Below are 13,159 nucleotides of genomic sequence, written 5' to 3'. Positions count from 1 at the left end.
TTCCCTGGTGGCGCAGTGGTTGAGAGTCCGCCTGCCGATGCAGGGGACACGGGTTCGTGCCCCGGTCTGGGAAGATCCCACATGCCACGGAGCGGCTGGGCCCGTGAGCCATGCCCGCTGGGCCTGCGCGTCCAGAGCCTGTGCTCTGCAACGGGAGAGGCCACAACAGTGAGAGGCCCGCGTACTGCAAAAAAAAAAAAAAAGAAAAGAAAAATTTTTAAGTTTGCTCTTAGTGGAGAATAGACTGTAGCAGGGGCTGGAGAGGAAGCAGGGAGATGAATTAGGAGGCAATTTCAGAAGTCCAAGGAGAGCTGATGGTGGTTGGGACTAGCATGGTGGTGATGGAGATGGGGGGAAGTGGTCAGACTCTGAGATGTGTTTTGGAGGTGGAGGTGACAGGCTAATTAGAATATGTAGGGACTTCCCTGGTGGTCCAGCGGTTAAGACTTCTGGCTTCCACTGCAGGGGGTGCGGGTTCGAACCCTGGTTGGGGAACTAAGATCCCACGTGCTGCGCAGCCAAAAAAAAAAGAAAACGTATAAAGTTGTTCTGTGCTAAACAATAGCTATGGCCAGCCCCGGTAGCTACTTAAATTTAAGTACAGTTAAACGGAATTTAAAATTCAGTTCCTCAGACATATGAGCCACATTTCACGTGCTGAGTAGACTCATGTGGCTAGTGGCTACTGTGTTGGACAGTATAGGTATAGGACATTTCCATCATCACAGAAAATTCTACTGGACAGTGCTGGGAGGGCATCTAGGACAGTGGCCGACACATTTTAGGAGTTAAGTACATGATAGGTATTAAGCACATTTGTTATGTCACTAGGTCTTCTTTCTTATAAACTTACCTGTTCAACTAACTCTTTATTAAATGTCTCTGCTACCCTGGCTTGATTAAAGCCAAATCACGCACTGCCTGCGTTCTCACACCCTACCTCTTTGCTCTTCAGATGCATACATTTCTTCAACAGATGTTTGAGTGCCTGCTCTGTGCTTGGGATTGGAGGGAGTGGTGGACAGGGGGCATAAAAGAACACGATCAGGAAAGATCATCTCCCAGGAGAATGAACGTGTATGAGTGAAGGAGAATCTGGTACTTGAAGGCTCTGAATCCCCAGAGGGAGAAGGGAGTGATTCTATTGGGGATGGAGGTGGGGGTTGAGAAAGAAGGGGAGTTTGGACTTGGCCTGGGCTGTGCCATGAGACAGCTGGCCAGACAGAACCTTGGCCTGAAACACACTGCCCGAGACTCCCTAGAGTGTGCACATCAGTTTACAAAGCACCCTCCCACATGCCCATCTTACAGAGACTGGGGGAGGTGCAGGGCCTGGCCAGAGCCCTCACCTGAGTGACCTGGATAGAGCCAGGAGCCAAACTTGATGCTGGGCTCCTAAAACACCCTACTCCCCTCAGCACTGAGGCTTTTCTCTATGGGTGGGCAGCTCCTCCTCAAGGAGGCCTCTTACCTCCCTGATCACCTTGGGGGCTGTGTTCCTTTTGTAGGCCTGCCAGGATGGAGGGGCATGTGGAAATAGAGATGCTGAGGACACTGAAGGGGCCCTCCACAGGGGAGGTCAGCGTGCACCTGGTGGCCAGAGACAGCCCAGGTTCAGGCTCTCACCTGCCCGCTGCTGCCTTTATCATTCCAGGTGGGCATAGCCAGGGGTCTGGGGAAGAGAAGCACCCACATACCTGCCCAAGCAGGTGTGGGTCCTGGGGAAGAGATGATACTTTTCACCTGCCTGCACACATGCATGGCCAGATTGGGGCAGGGCCACCAGGCTCATCTGTGTCGTGTCTGTCCGTGTATCTGTTCGCAGCCAGCTCGGCCACCCTTGGTCTGCCCAGCAGTGCCCTGGATGTGTCCTGCTTTCCGCGGGAGCAGATCCATGTGGGCACCTCAGAGCGAGTGGCTGGCAGCGTACCTGTCACCGCCACCGTTCTGCCACAGTTAAGCGCTGGGCCGGCGGCCAGCCCCAGCGCCAGCACAGTGCGGCTCCTGGAGTGGACCGAGGCCGCGGCTCCGCCTTCTAGGAGTGGCCTGCGGGTCAGTATCTGTGAGGATTGGGGGGTGTCCAGCGAGCCGCAGCTGTGGGGCGGGGCCTGCGGGCCTGGAGGCGGGGCCTGAGGCGGAAGGTGGGGAAGCTGGCCAAGAGGGAGGATTCTGGGGGTGGGACTTGGAGTGTGGGACTCTGGGGGCGTGGCTTGGAGTGCAGACCTCCCCAAACGAGACATTTGCGGGGCCCTAGGGGCGTGGCTTATGGGGAATGGGTTCCGGGGGCGTGGCTTGCAGTGAGGCGGCTGGAGAAGGACCATGCTGACTAGGGGTGGGTCAAGGGCCAGTACAGGAGCCGTGGTCCTCTGACCCTCCGCACTCCAGTTTCAGATAAGCGAATACTCACCGCCGAACATGGTAGGAGCGGAGCAGCCCCCAAGCCCCGAGCTGCGGCGGGAAGGCGTGGCCGAGTACGAAGATGGCGAGGCCCTGGCGGGCGGTGGCGATGCGGGCCCCCAACAGCCGGGTAGGAGCCCAAGGCCCGAAGCTGGGCCCCTGTGGGAGTAGGGGGAGCCCTGAACTCCCTGAGGAGCCAAGGCCAGGGGCGTGGCCCGAGGGGGCGTGGCCCGGGTGCCAGCAGGTGTGCCCACGCCCACGGGTCGGTCTTGGGGCGGAGAAGGCTGCGGGCCGGTGGGGTGGGGTGGGAGGGGAAGTAGATGGGGCTATCCAGTAGGGGAGCCCAAGGTGGGGGGACCAAAGGGGAGGCCAAGCGTGGGCTCCGAGGTGGGCGGAGCCTGAGTGTGGAAGTGATGGGTGGGAGGCCTGAGACCCTTTTGGCCCCCTGCAGAAGACCTCCCCCAGGACCCTCCAGGAGATAACCCTCAGGACCCGCCAGAGGATGATGGCACCTGCCAATGCCAGGCGTGTGGGCCTCAGCAAGGCGCTGGTCCAGATCCTGGGGCCTCCAATGATGGCTGCCCCCAGCTGTTCCAGGAGCGGTAAGGGGGAGGGAATTCACCTCTTCTTCTCTGCCTGCGGGCCTCAAAGCCCCACGCCTGTTCAGGGCTTAGGAGAGGGTGTGGATGGTGCGGGGTGGGTAGTTCTTTCCCTCAGGCTGCCCCTCCCTCAGGTCAGTCATAGTGGAGAACTCTTCAGGCCAGAACAACTCCTGCACCAGCGCTTCTGAGCTCCTCAAACCCATGAAGAAAAGGAAGCATAGGGAATATCAGAGCCTATCTGAGGAGGATTCGGAGCCGGAGGCCATGGTAGGAAGAGGGCATGGGGAGGGGAGGGGGAGGCTAGAGGCTATACCTCAATTCCACTATCCCCTCCATTAATCCAGATCGTGGGGCTGGGCTAGAGAAGACACATAGTGACTCACTCATCATATTTTGGGGTCCCATCCTGAGTCAGATCCTGTACTTGGTTGGAGGGAAATAAATAAACCTGTTTTTCTAGAGCTCCCATCTCAGTCTAGTGGCAGGGCTAAGTCACATTGACATGAATCAATAACCAAGTAGATGTGCAGGCGGATGGAAAGCTTCATCACTGGAGCCCCATCTCTGAGCCAGAGGCCAGGGAGCACAGGGCTCTAGTTGCAGAGAAGCTGGAAAAGACAGAGCATGAAAGTTCCACTGGGCAGGCAAAATTGGCACAGGGCAAGTATTTGTGTCCTCAGTTTCCCCACCTGGGAATGAGGAGAATTGTAGTCAGGCTGTGTAACTAGGGGGGGTGTGCTAATGTGAGTCTCTGCCCATGTGGTAAGGGACTGTCTGCCAGAGCTGTGTTCCTGCTGGTAGCCTAGAAGAATATCCATCTGTTTGGGGAAGAGCACCATGTGACCAGAGAGCTAGGCAGGGGCCAGGAATAGAGGCTGAGGCTTCACGCCAATCCACGAGGACAGGAAGCTGGGATCTGGCTTGCCTTCCACAGGAGAAGCAAGAAGAAGGAAAGGATTCAGAGGGACAGCCCACGACTAGCACCCCAGAAAGTGAGGAGTGGAACAGCAGCCAGCCTGGTATGATGGCCCTTGTGTATATTACATTCCTGTGTGGATACACCTTCGGAAGTGTGAGGCTGGGAGTGCGGGTTACCATTGTGATGGTGTGTTGTACATATACAGATAACCATAAGTTAGCACGTGTGTGACAGAGAGAATGAGAGAGACGGTGTTTTTGGTTTGTGCATCAGTATATGTGTGTTCTTGGGGGTTATATCATGTGTTTGTTTATCCTCTTTCATCCAGTTGTGAGCAGGCCTCACAATATCCAAAGACTTGAGCAGCCTTTAATGGCAGCATGTGGTGGCGTGAGCAAGTCCGTACCGGTCATTGGTCTGACCTTGCTATTTGGGCCCCCATTCTGACCCTTCAGTTCTAAGAAAAATGGAACGAAGTTCATTCATAGTTAGCTCTGGCCCTCAGGTCTTCTCCATTACCATCTCCACATTGCCATGTGACAACAGCCAACTGGAGCCAAGTAACATTTATCACACTTATAATCACCTAGATACTGGGTAGCAATGTCTGTCTTCCTCCCTCAAAACCGAATCTCTTCTCCTAAGCATTTGTATCCCTGGTCCTTAGTCCAGAGGCTGGTGTGGAGTACACTCTCAATACATGTGTTTGTTCAGTGGATGAATGGAGGAGTTGTATGTTGGTGCTTCCTCTTGGACCATGGCTCAGTTGCATGAGTCACTGTCTTTCCTGTCCCAGGGAGAACCAGAGAGCGAGGTCAGTTCTAGGGCATCATTCTGCCTTGATGGCTCCAGTGCCATACAGAAGAGTGCAATCTGTGTCCAGGGCTCTGAACTCTGTCGTGCCTATTCCATATTTTGCCCATCTTAGCCAAACCAGATTTTCACCGCTCTCTCTTTCACCCGAGGCTGTCACATCAGAAGCCAAAGTCTTAGCTCTCATTGGTTTATGGCATCTTAAGTCTTAAATAGAGGAAGGAGTTAGTGTCTAACTGCGGTTGGCTCAACTGCTCTATCTTTCTTAAGGAAATACATTCTTTTTTTGTTTTTTGGGGCCGCACTGTGTGGCTTGTGGGATCTTAGTTCCCTGACCAGGGATCGAAGCTGGGCCATCGGCAGTGAGAGCACGGAGTCCTAACCACTGGACCTCCAGGGAATTTCCTCCCCAGGAATACATTCTTAAACCAGCATTTTTTTAGCTGGCTCCTGTTGACCAGTCTAAAGTTATCTTTTGGTTCATACATTTCACCATCTCAACCGTGAACATCAGTGTGGCATTTGTTTCCGGATATTTTCTCCCCTCCGCCTTTTTTCGAGGGAAGAAACTTTGTCAGTACACAGAAGTTTGCACTTATGGCTAAAATCTTTTTCCACTCATCTTTGGGATCTTTTGGGAGAAGAATCTGGGGGTAGAGGTGGAGGTGGCAGGGCTGCTTGCATGTCCTGTGTGTGTGGATAATCTGTATTTTATCTACATTCTATTTGGTAGTTTGATGGCTACCCTATTGGATTCATGTTCTACAGACCTGACGTATCTAGTCCTGATGGAATGTTCCAATAGTTTAAGAGTTAGAACCATGTAACTCATGTACACACACTCAGCCTTCTCTCCCATATATCTCCTTCACCTTTTCAATTGTTTTGTGTGAAGCATCATTTTCTTTTTTTAAATTTATTTTTTGGCTGCTTTGGGTCTTTGTTGCTGCCTGCGGGCTTTCTCTAGTTGCGGCGAGCAGGGGCTACTCTTTGTTGCGGTGCGTGGGCTTCTCATTGCTGTGTCTTCTCTTGTTGTGGAGCACGGGCTCTAGGTGCGCAGGCTTCAGTAGTTGTGGCATGCAGGCTCAGTAGTTGTGGCTCGCGGGCTTAGTCGTTCCATGGCATGTGGGATCTTCCCGGACCAGGGCTCAAACCCATGTCCCCTACATTGGCAGGCAGATTCTTAACCACTGCACCACCAGGGAAGTCCAATGAAGCATCATTTTCTAACAGACCATTGCAAAAGTCTTAATAATTTATATAGTCGTTAATAGCTATTCTGATAATTTTAACAGTTACTGATATTCTCATTTCATCTCTCATCCTGCCCACATCAAGGTCAAGTATCTGCAGTGGCACTCTTTGGGGTCAACTTGTTATAGCCTTTTCAGATTCAGAGCAATGCTACAAGCATCCTGTTCTATTTCCTTGTAGTTACTTTAGACATATATTTTTACCCATTTTGAATTGAGTTATTGTCTTCACTATTTGAATTAATTGTTATTAATTCTTTATATATTCTGGATACAAGTCCTTTGTCAGATGTATATATTACAAATATTTTCTCCCAGTTTTTGGCTAGCTTTTTTGTTTTCTTCTGAATGATGTCTTTTGAGGAACAGAAAGTTTTCATTTTGATGATGTCTAACATATCCATTTTTTTACAGTTAGTGCTTTATACATATTTTTACAAGAAACAGCTTTTTTTTTTGCCACCATGCACGCCTTGTGGGATCTCAGTTCCCCAACCAGGGATCGAACTGGGCCATGGCAGTGAAAGCTAGGAATCCTAACCACTAGGCCACCAGGAAACTCCCAAGAAACAGCTTTTTAATAGGTTTATAGAGATATAATTCACATACCATATAGTCCACTCATTTGACGTGTACAATTCAGTGGTTTTTAGTTGATTCACAGAGTTGTATAGCCATTATCACAATCAATTTTAAAACATTTTCATAACTCCAAAGAGAAACCCTGTACCCATTAATTGACATTCCCCCCAAACCACCAATTCCCATCCAGCCCTAGGCAACCACCAATCTATTTTCTGTATATGTGGATTTGCCTATTCTGGGCATTTCATATAAATGGGATCATATAACATGTGGTCCTTTGTGACTGGCTTCTTTCACTTAGCACAGTGTTTTCATGGTTTATCCATGTGTAGCATGTATCAGTACTTCACCCCTTTTTTTTCCATCTCTTTTTTATTGCTGAACAATATTGTATGGATATATCACACTTTATTTATCAATTGATGAATATATGTGGGTTGTTTCCACTTTGGGGCTATTATGAATAATGCTGATATGAACATCTGTGTGCAAGTTTTGTCTGGACGTAAGTGTTCATTTCTCTTGGGTATATACCTAGGAGTGGAATTGCTGGGTCATATGTTTAGCCTTTTAAGGAACTGCTAGACTGTGTTCCAAATAGCCATCATAGTGGGTATGGAGTGGTATCTCTTTCTGTGTTCTTTTTTTAAATAAATTTATTTATTTATTTGTTTGTTTTTGGCTGTGTTGGGTCTTCGTTGTTGCACGCAGGCTTTCTCTGGTTGCGGTGAGTGGGGGCTACTCTTCCTTGCGTTGCGTGGGCTTCTCATTGCGGTGGCTTCTCTTTGTTGCGGAACACAGGCTCTAGGTGCGTGGGCTTCAGTAGTTGTGGCACGTGGGCTCAGTAGTTGTGGCTCACAGGCTCTAGAGCACAGGCTCAGTAGTTGCAGTGCACGGGTTTACTTGCTCTGTGGTATGTGGGATCTTCCCGGACCAGGGCTTGAACCATGTCCCCTGCTTTGGCAGGCAGATTCTTAACCACTGCACCACCGGGGAAGTTCTTCTTCTTGTGGTTTTGATTTGCATTTCCCTGATGGCTAATGATGTTGAACATCTTTTCTTATGCTTGTTGGCCATTTATATATTCTCTTTGGAGAAATATTTATTCAGATCCTTGCCGTTTTCAAATTGGGTATAAGAAACACGTTTCCTATCAAAATACAAGGAGTGCCATGCAGAGTTGGGGAACAAGTTGAGAATATAAGTGTGTGATTCAGTACAAGACATTGATCAGTATGCCGCTTGCAGCAGTGCCCTCTTAAATATACATGCAAAATTCTGTGAATTGCTCATTTTCCTGGGGAGGTGGCCCATGGCTTTCATTAGATTTTGAAAAGAGTCCATTTATACTCCATAGAAACTGAGGGCTGGATAAACAGTAGAGCACAGCATTATGGAGCCCAACCTCTTGAGTCTGGTATTCCCAGGCATAGATCCCTTATACTTTTGGAACACAAGTAACAGGCTCTTCATTAAGCATTCTGTCTTAAAATGAACTGATTATGAATTGGCTAACCATGCTCTATAAGAAGTAGATAAATACAGAGATGTATCTGTAGCAATTTAAAATGAAAAGAACCAGCCAATGGTGGCATCCTGATGACTGCTTGTCATCGTTTGTTCTTGAACCATGGTGCTCTGTTCTTCTCTTTACATTTTTTTGTCTTTCCTGTTGACCTTCCAGTGGAAGGTCTGGCTAGAACCATTCATTTGGGAATTATCTCTACTGAAAAAGCTGAAGCCATGCTGAAGAAGCTTCCAGAGAGAAGATGGGAGGGAAGTACTATATTGATTTCTAGGGATCCACCATTAATGAGCAGGGTTAGGGTGGGAGAAAGAAAAACCGGTAATGGAAGTAGAAGAGGCGGAAGATACAGCCAAGAAAGTACAGCAAGAAGGAAATGCTGAGATGGAACAGGTGGTTGGTAGCACATGGAGATCAAGAGAGTTGAGTAATAAGACAAGATCATTGGATTGTGGCCCTGGTGACTCAAGAGAGCAATTTCATTAGTGTGTAGAAGTAGGCTTAAGACTGGGTGATTAAGAAGGGAATTCGTCAAAAGAATGTTAAAGTTCTTCACAATATCCCTTTATCTTTTTGAAGTCTGCAGGATATGTAGTGATATCCCTTTTAAAATTTCTCCTATTATTACGTGTGCCTTCTCTCTGTTCCTTTTTTTCCCCAGCTTTGAGAGGCCCGCGTACCGGAAAAAAAAAAAAAAAAAAAAAAAAAAACCCTATGCTAGGTGCCAGAGATATGGCTGGGTCTTGAAGGATGAGAAAAAGATAGGAGGATGGGACAGGGTGGTGACAGAATCTCTGAGACAGAGGGATCAGCATGTGCAAAGGCACAGAGGCATGGAAATGCAGGATGAGGCTAGTTCGCTAGGGGGTTTGTATGTGTGGAAAGGTATTTGGATTTTTGGTTTTTGATTGGAAATCCAAAGCTATTGAGGACCTCAAAGCAAAAAAATAACAAACTAATTTTTATTTTAGAGATATTCTGGCAACAGACTGAGTTTTAGGCACAGTAAATTAAGAGGCTCTAGGACTAGGTTCAAAACAAGAAGGACAGAGAACATGGAGAAGTGGAGATATAGTCAAGAGATAGCTAGGAGTTGGAATCAGTAGGACTCAGGCACTAAAGAATCCTGGGGAGTAAAAACAGAAATGTAAAGGATCCCTTCCAAGCTTCCAGCTTGCATGACTGGATGAATGGTGTGGTGCTGTTGACTAGGATAGAGAATACTGAGAGGGGCAGAAGCTTTGGCAGAGAAGTTGCGAGTTTGGTTTTGGACAGCCTGACCTTGCTAAGAAAGTGCTAGCCAGGGGCATCTAGTCTAAGGGAGCAGAAATAAGCAAAGGAACGTTTCTGGAAATCAAGAGGGGATTGGTGCTACAGCCAGCCTATATGGTGCCTTTGTGCAAATTATAAACAGGTGCCCCTTTGGAACAGGCCAATTAGAAAAAGCCAACCTGTCTTCATAGCAGACTAAGCCACATGGCCTGGCAAGGAGCCAGGCTAGATTTCAGCCCCCATTCACCCTCTTGGCTGGGCACCTATGTATGGTACACAAACTATACAAACATGCACGGGAGCTTTGGGACCTACTTGAGCTTGGGGATTTGCCTAAAGTTTCAGCCAGTTGTTCACCATGGAAAAAGGATGCAGGAAACTGGAGGAGGCTGGGGGCTTGGTCAGGGAGGGAGTCTAGTCATTACTAAAAGGTTTAGTGGTCAGGCCTCTCTCTAGTGGATTACATTTAATCTCTTTTCCCATCTGTGAAAAGGATTACTACCAGCCCTGCCTATCATGTCCAGACAATGTTAGGATTAAAGGGGACCATGTATATGAAGTCTCTGAACCATCCCTGTACCCCCAGTTTCTGGCACCAGACACGGTACATGGGAGGTACCCCTACATGATAAAAGGAATGGTTGAGGTAGAAGGAAGTGGCGGGCGATGGTAAACTGTAAATATGCGTTATGACTACGAGAGAATCCAGGTAATAAAGGCCCAGGGAGGGAAGTGGCGGGGAGGATGGGAGGGTAAGGATGGGAGTGTGAGGGATGGCAGGTGAAGATGTCAGAGGTCTCTACTATGGCATGAGGGGCTTAGAGCTTGGCCATGTTGGAGTATGGCTAAAGAGAAATGAACTTGGAATGAAAGAGCCAAGGCGGGGCCAAGGTGCCTGAGATGAGGAATCTGACAGCTAATCAGCTCCTTGGCTTGTGTTATAGTTTGGGAAGAGTGAGACAAAAAGCTAGATGTCATCCACAGAGAACTGGGTGCTGTAAAGGGATTGGTAAATAGTACTGGTGATTTGAAAAAACAGGTATTATGCAGGATGATGTGGAATGCCAGTGGCCAGAAACAGCAAGGTGATGCTAAGCCTGGCATCCTGAAGCCTCCTCCCTGCCCCTCCCCCTACACCGTAAGTCCAGATGAGGACCGAGTGGGAACAGTGAGAGTTTCTTGAGGGACTGTAGTGGGTGATGTGTTCTAAGGTAGGGGTCCCCGACCCCTGGTCCGGTCTTCGGCCTGCTAGGAACTGGGCTGCAGAGCAGGAGGTGAATGGCAGGCAAGCGAGCGAAGCTTCCCTTGCTTCCCGCTCCCCTTACCCCCGCATCGCTCACATTACCACCTGAACCATCCCCCCTACCCCCCTCCATGGAAAAACTCTTCCACGAAACCCGGTCCCTGGTGCTGAAAAGGTTGGGGACCGCTATTCTAAGGGGCGACCCAGGTTTCACTCTGGACAAAGGGGAGTTGGAAGAGCAAAGGGGAGTTGGAAGTGCTCTAGGTTGCTGTGTCGGTGTAGGTCTCAGAGTTTCCTGGCTTAGTTCATCTGTTGGTGAAGAAAATACCTGCTTTGGCCCATCTGGGTTAGATGGTTGGGATCTCAAGATTCAGTGGAGTGACTGGTGAACTTAGGCAGCTCCTAGGAGCCACGTACGTTCCAATTAAGGAAAAAGCTTCTTCCTGAGTGACAAACCACTCCACACCAGAATGACCCAGAACAATCGCCAAGCGAGCCAGAGCTAGGCAGAGCGAGAGTCCAGACCAGACGGCCTTCGTGGAGACCTAGGAAGGATCCAGTATCTCATAAGGATCTTTTACTCACAGCCTCTCACTTGCTCTTCCTGATGACCCTCTCTGGTAGACAAAGTGATCTGCATTTGACAGATGACAAAATTGAGGCACGGAAGTTTCTAGAAGAAGCTGGAGCTCTTCACCCAAGCGATATGAATTGATTGTGGCAAATTTTTTCAGGCTGACGTTGGGAGCTTACCTTACATGTTGCCAGCTTTTCCCATCTTTAAAGGATGTTTCGCCTCTGTGTTGGAGGCCAGGACTCCATCTCAGGCTAAATTGAAGGTCCCACAGGGAGATTCAGCTCCCCCTCCCCAGGACCTGGAGACTCCGAGGGCTGTAGGCTCTGACCAAAGTACGTGTGTGTGAGTGTGTGTTTGTGTGCACTCTGGGGGGGTGTGTGTGTAATCAGTCTCTACTCTGTGGGCACGCCAAGCACACATACATACATTTTGTCTCTGTGTGAGCCTGTCAGTCAGTGCTCAGAGGAAGAAGAATCGGGAAAAGGGGGTTTCTTCTTTCTGTGTGGTCTCTTCTGTTTCTTCGTCATTGCATGTTTTCCTCCCATCTCTCTTTTTCCTCTTCTTTCCCGGTGAGCTTAGGTGTTGCTGTGATTAAGTCCTCCGGCTCAGGATTTGCCACGCAGCTTCGTCCCTCTGTGGTTGAGACTCTAACCTCTGTTAGTCGCTCCCGAATCCGAAGTGCTTTTGCTGACAGTGGGCTGGGGTGGGACGGGGCGGACAGAATTTGGTACAGCCCGCTGTGTGCGGCACCTCATGGCTGAGTGGGACTAGAGGGCAGCTCGTAATCACAGACGAAAGTTTGTTTTGGAGGTTAAGGTAGAGTTGGGTTGGAAGATGGTATTTGAGGAGCAGCCCAGGGGTCAGCCTGTCTGTCTCCTGCCCACAGCCTCTGGGGAGAAGAAGGAAGGCTGGTCGTGGGAATCCTACCTTGAGGAGCAGAAGGCCATCACTGCCCCCGTCAGCCTCTTCCAGGACGTGAGTCACATACTTTCCTCCTAGGAGGAGCTTGTCTTCCCAGTCCAGGGACTCACCACCAAACTCAGGCCTTCTGGTGTTTTCTGTGTCTGACATCCCTCAAAGGACTTGCACAATGGAAGGTGGAAAGACTCGTTAGGGGCCCAGAGTAGAAAAGGGCTCACTGTAAGGGGCTTCCTCGGTGGGAAGAAATAGGGGAGTGGGGCCCAGGCTCACCCGTCCCTGGGCCTGCAGACTTTTGAATTCTGGTGCTTTCTAATCAATTCTGATCTTTCCATGACTTGGGTAAGAGAGAGCCCTGAAATCCATTGTTCGAGGGACCTAGGAGCTAGTCTGTCCTGCTTTGGATCCCTGCACTAAAGACCCCCAAATAAGTCACCCCTTTGGTAGTGCTGGGCGGGTGGAGCCCAAAGGCAGTTCCTTTGCCCCGCGCGCACTAAGCAAGGGTGAGGCTGGAGGGAAGCTGAGCCCTTTTCCATCTGTGCATTGACAGTACCAGGTGGTCACTCATAACAAGAATGGCTTCAAACCGGGCATGAAGTTGGAAGGCATCGACCCTCAGCACCCAAGCATGTACTTCATCCTCACCGTGGCTGAGGTGAGCTGAGGCTGGCACCCCCATCCTGGTGACGCCTCTCAGGATGGCTTGAAGGAGCCAGCCAGGGGCACAGAGGGCCCGGACTCAGATGAGGGGGCACTGCACTGCCCTCAGAAAGGGGAGGGGAAGGCGCAGAAAGCTAAACATCGGACAGAAATCAGGCGAAGGGTCGGGGTGGTGATGTTACTGAGGAGGAGCGCTCCTGAGAGCGGGGATGGTGGCTCGAGTCCAACAAGGTCCTTGTCCTCTTAGGAGCTCACCGTTGTGTGGGAATCAGCCAGATAAACGGCCACAGCCCACAGGGGAGATGACAGATGTGAGCAGGGGGGCACTGAGGGGACAGGAGCGGCTTCAGAGAGGAAGGGCCTCCATTGCTGAGTCTCGAGAGATGAGTTGTGAA

General features: G+C 49.8%; 1 protein-coding gene across 2 annotated transcripts in view; it reads left to right on the top strand.

Moving 5' to 3' along the window:
- Positions 1 to 1,518: 1,518 nt before the first annotated feature.
- L3MBTL1 (L3MBTL histone methyl-lysine binding protein 1) overlaps positions 1,519 to 13,159 on the top strand; it is a 32,022-nt gene continuing 20,381 nt past the window's right edge. For both annotated transcript variants that reach the window (XM_060030769.1, XM_060030768.1), the window contains exons 1-8: positions 1,519 to 1,654; positions 1,826 to 2,052; positions 2,386 to 2,527; positions 2,849 to 2,999; positions 3,131 to 3,266; positions 3,934 to 4,018; positions 12,073 to 12,161; positions 12,655 to 12,759. In XM_060030769.1, coding sequence (XP_059886752.1) covers positions 1,519 to 1,654; positions 1,826 to 2,052; positions 2,386 to 2,527; positions 2,849 to 2,999; positions 3,131 to 3,266; positions 3,934 to 4,018; positions 12,073 to 12,161; positions 12,655 to 12,759 — 1,071 coding nt within the window. The remainder of the gene's footprint in view (positions 1,655 to 1,825; positions 2,053 to 2,385; positions 2,528 to 2,848; positions 3,000 to 3,130; positions 3,267 to 3,933; positions 4,019 to 12,072; positions 12,162 to 12,654; positions 12,760 to 13,159) is intronic.

Source organism: Delphinus delphis, chromosome 15, assembly GCF_949987515.2.
Source record: "Delphinus delphis chromosome 15, mDelDel1.2, whole genome shotgun sequence".
NCBI classification, from domain to species: Eukaryota; Metazoa; Chordata; class Mammalia; order Artiodactyla; family Delphinidae; genus Delphinus; species Delphinus delphis.
This window is presented reverse-complemented; position numbering and strand designations above follow the sequence as displayed.